This window comes from Sphaeroforma arctica (assembly GCF_001186125.1).
Source record: "Sphaeroforma arctica JP610 unplaced genomic scaffold supercont1.1194, whole genome shotgun sequence".
NCBI classification, from domain to species: Eukaryota; class Ichthyosporea; order Ichthyophonida; genus Sphaeroforma; species Sphaeroforma arctica.
The window spans coordinates 18,431-19,969 of NW_014039364.1; the positions used below are offsets into that span (position 1 = coordinate 18,431).

Sequence of the window (1,539 nt, forward strand, 5' to 3'; positions counted from 1 at the left end):
CACACACACACACACACACACACAATATATATATATATATATATATATATATAATAGAGGAAGTACTAGTGAGTATAGTAATTGTCGTATTGGTTGTTCTGTGTTGTGGCAACGGTTTTATTCACGTCATTCGATTCTTACAGTATAATAATTGAACTAGATAGCCTCTATTATATATATATAATAGAGGCTTTCTAGTTCAATTGTTATACTGTAAGAATAGATTGACGTGGATAAAATCGTTGCCACACACTATATATATATATAAATATATATAAATATACACGCAGACGCACACACACGCACACACACACATACATACACACACGCACACACGCACACACACACACACATATATATATATATATACATTCACATACATAGGATATATACAAGTGGCAGTCGTATATACAGCGATACCTTGAACTAAATATTCGTCACATATTTGCAATACAAGGCATGATTTGTTTAGCGAACGGGCCAAACCTCAGTCAAAATTAAAGGCAATGGATAAAGTTACATATACATAACTTTGTAGAGAAATGCATATATAACATACGGGCATGTGGTAGTACTGAATACGGCAACACGGTTCGCTGCGATGAAATCGGTCACGAGCTTAGCCCCTGGACGTACAGACATGGTGCCGATTGCAGCCAACAAACTTTGAAAGACTTGCGTAAATAAAGACTTGTATATATTTTATGTATATAAACACGTGAGGCCTTTGTTAGTCTGCGTGTTTAACGTGGTGTTGTGTGATGCAGTTCTTCGCTGTGTTGAGTTGTTGCACAATGGGCATCCATTGTGCATCCAAGGGGTGCATATTACACAAAACAAAACAAAAAATAAAATAAGTTACATCTGTTGAATTTAGTAGGCTATGTACATCCTCATGAATCCTATGTACCAATAACTCAAGTAGGGTTTAGGGTTTAGGCTTCAATTCGACCTCGCGACATATGTGTGTTTGTAACTTCATAAATTTACAAATGCGCGTGTTTGCAGTTTAGAGTGCCCATACATTTCTGATCTTATTCTTCAAATTGTCTATGTTCATAAACGTTCATTGAGCTTAGCTAAGGTGTTAACTAATCTAAGCCGCGTAATTTGTGATTGATAGTATCCAATACACGCCAACATGCAGCGTTTAAGCCGATTCTCTCTGCAGGCTGATATGTGCATGAGCACTTTAACTCCAGCAATGGCCGGATCATGTATATATAGCTACAGTATACAGCAAAGTACTCACATATCTCATAATTCTGGAGGTAACATTCTATATTTGGCGAGAAAAAGGGGTTTTGCAATTGCTACCAGTGCGCTGAATCAGTTTAATACAGAAGACAAGAAAGCACAGAAGAAAGAGGAGAGAAGAGCTGAGAATAGTAAAAGGCCTAATTTCATTGCGTTGCTGAAAGACGCCTCCCGCATGAGAAACACTTCACGGGCAGGTATGCATATTTTTATTCTGGAGAGTTTATTGATATTATACTAATGTGGTACGTTGCAGCCTTATCACAGATAGGGCTAATATAT

At 37.2% G+C, this 1,539-nt stretch overlaps 2 protein-coding genes across 2 annotated transcripts in view; one reads left to right on the forward strand and one right to left on the reverse strand.

Moving 5' to 3' along the window:
* SARC_10281 (hypothetical protein) overlaps positions 1-859 on the reverse strand; it is a 3,963-nt gene extending 3,104 nt beyond the window's left edge. The window contains exon 1 of the mRNA XM_014295684.1: positions 560-859. Within this exon, the coding sequence (XP_014151159.1) occupies positions 560-642 (83 nt within the window). The 5' untranslated portion in view covers positions 643-859. The remainder of the gene's footprint in view (positions 1-559) is intronic.
* A 177-nt stretch (positions 860-1,036) lies between these two features.
* On the forward strand, positions 1,037-1,454 carry SARC_10282 (hypothetical protein; the record flags this gene model as incomplete). Its single annotated transcript, XM_014295685.1, has 1 exon — positions 1,037-1,454. A coding segment is annotated over exon 1 (313 nt), but the record flags the coding sequence as incomplete, so codon positions are not given.
* Positions 1,455-1,539: the final 85 nt, after the last annotated feature.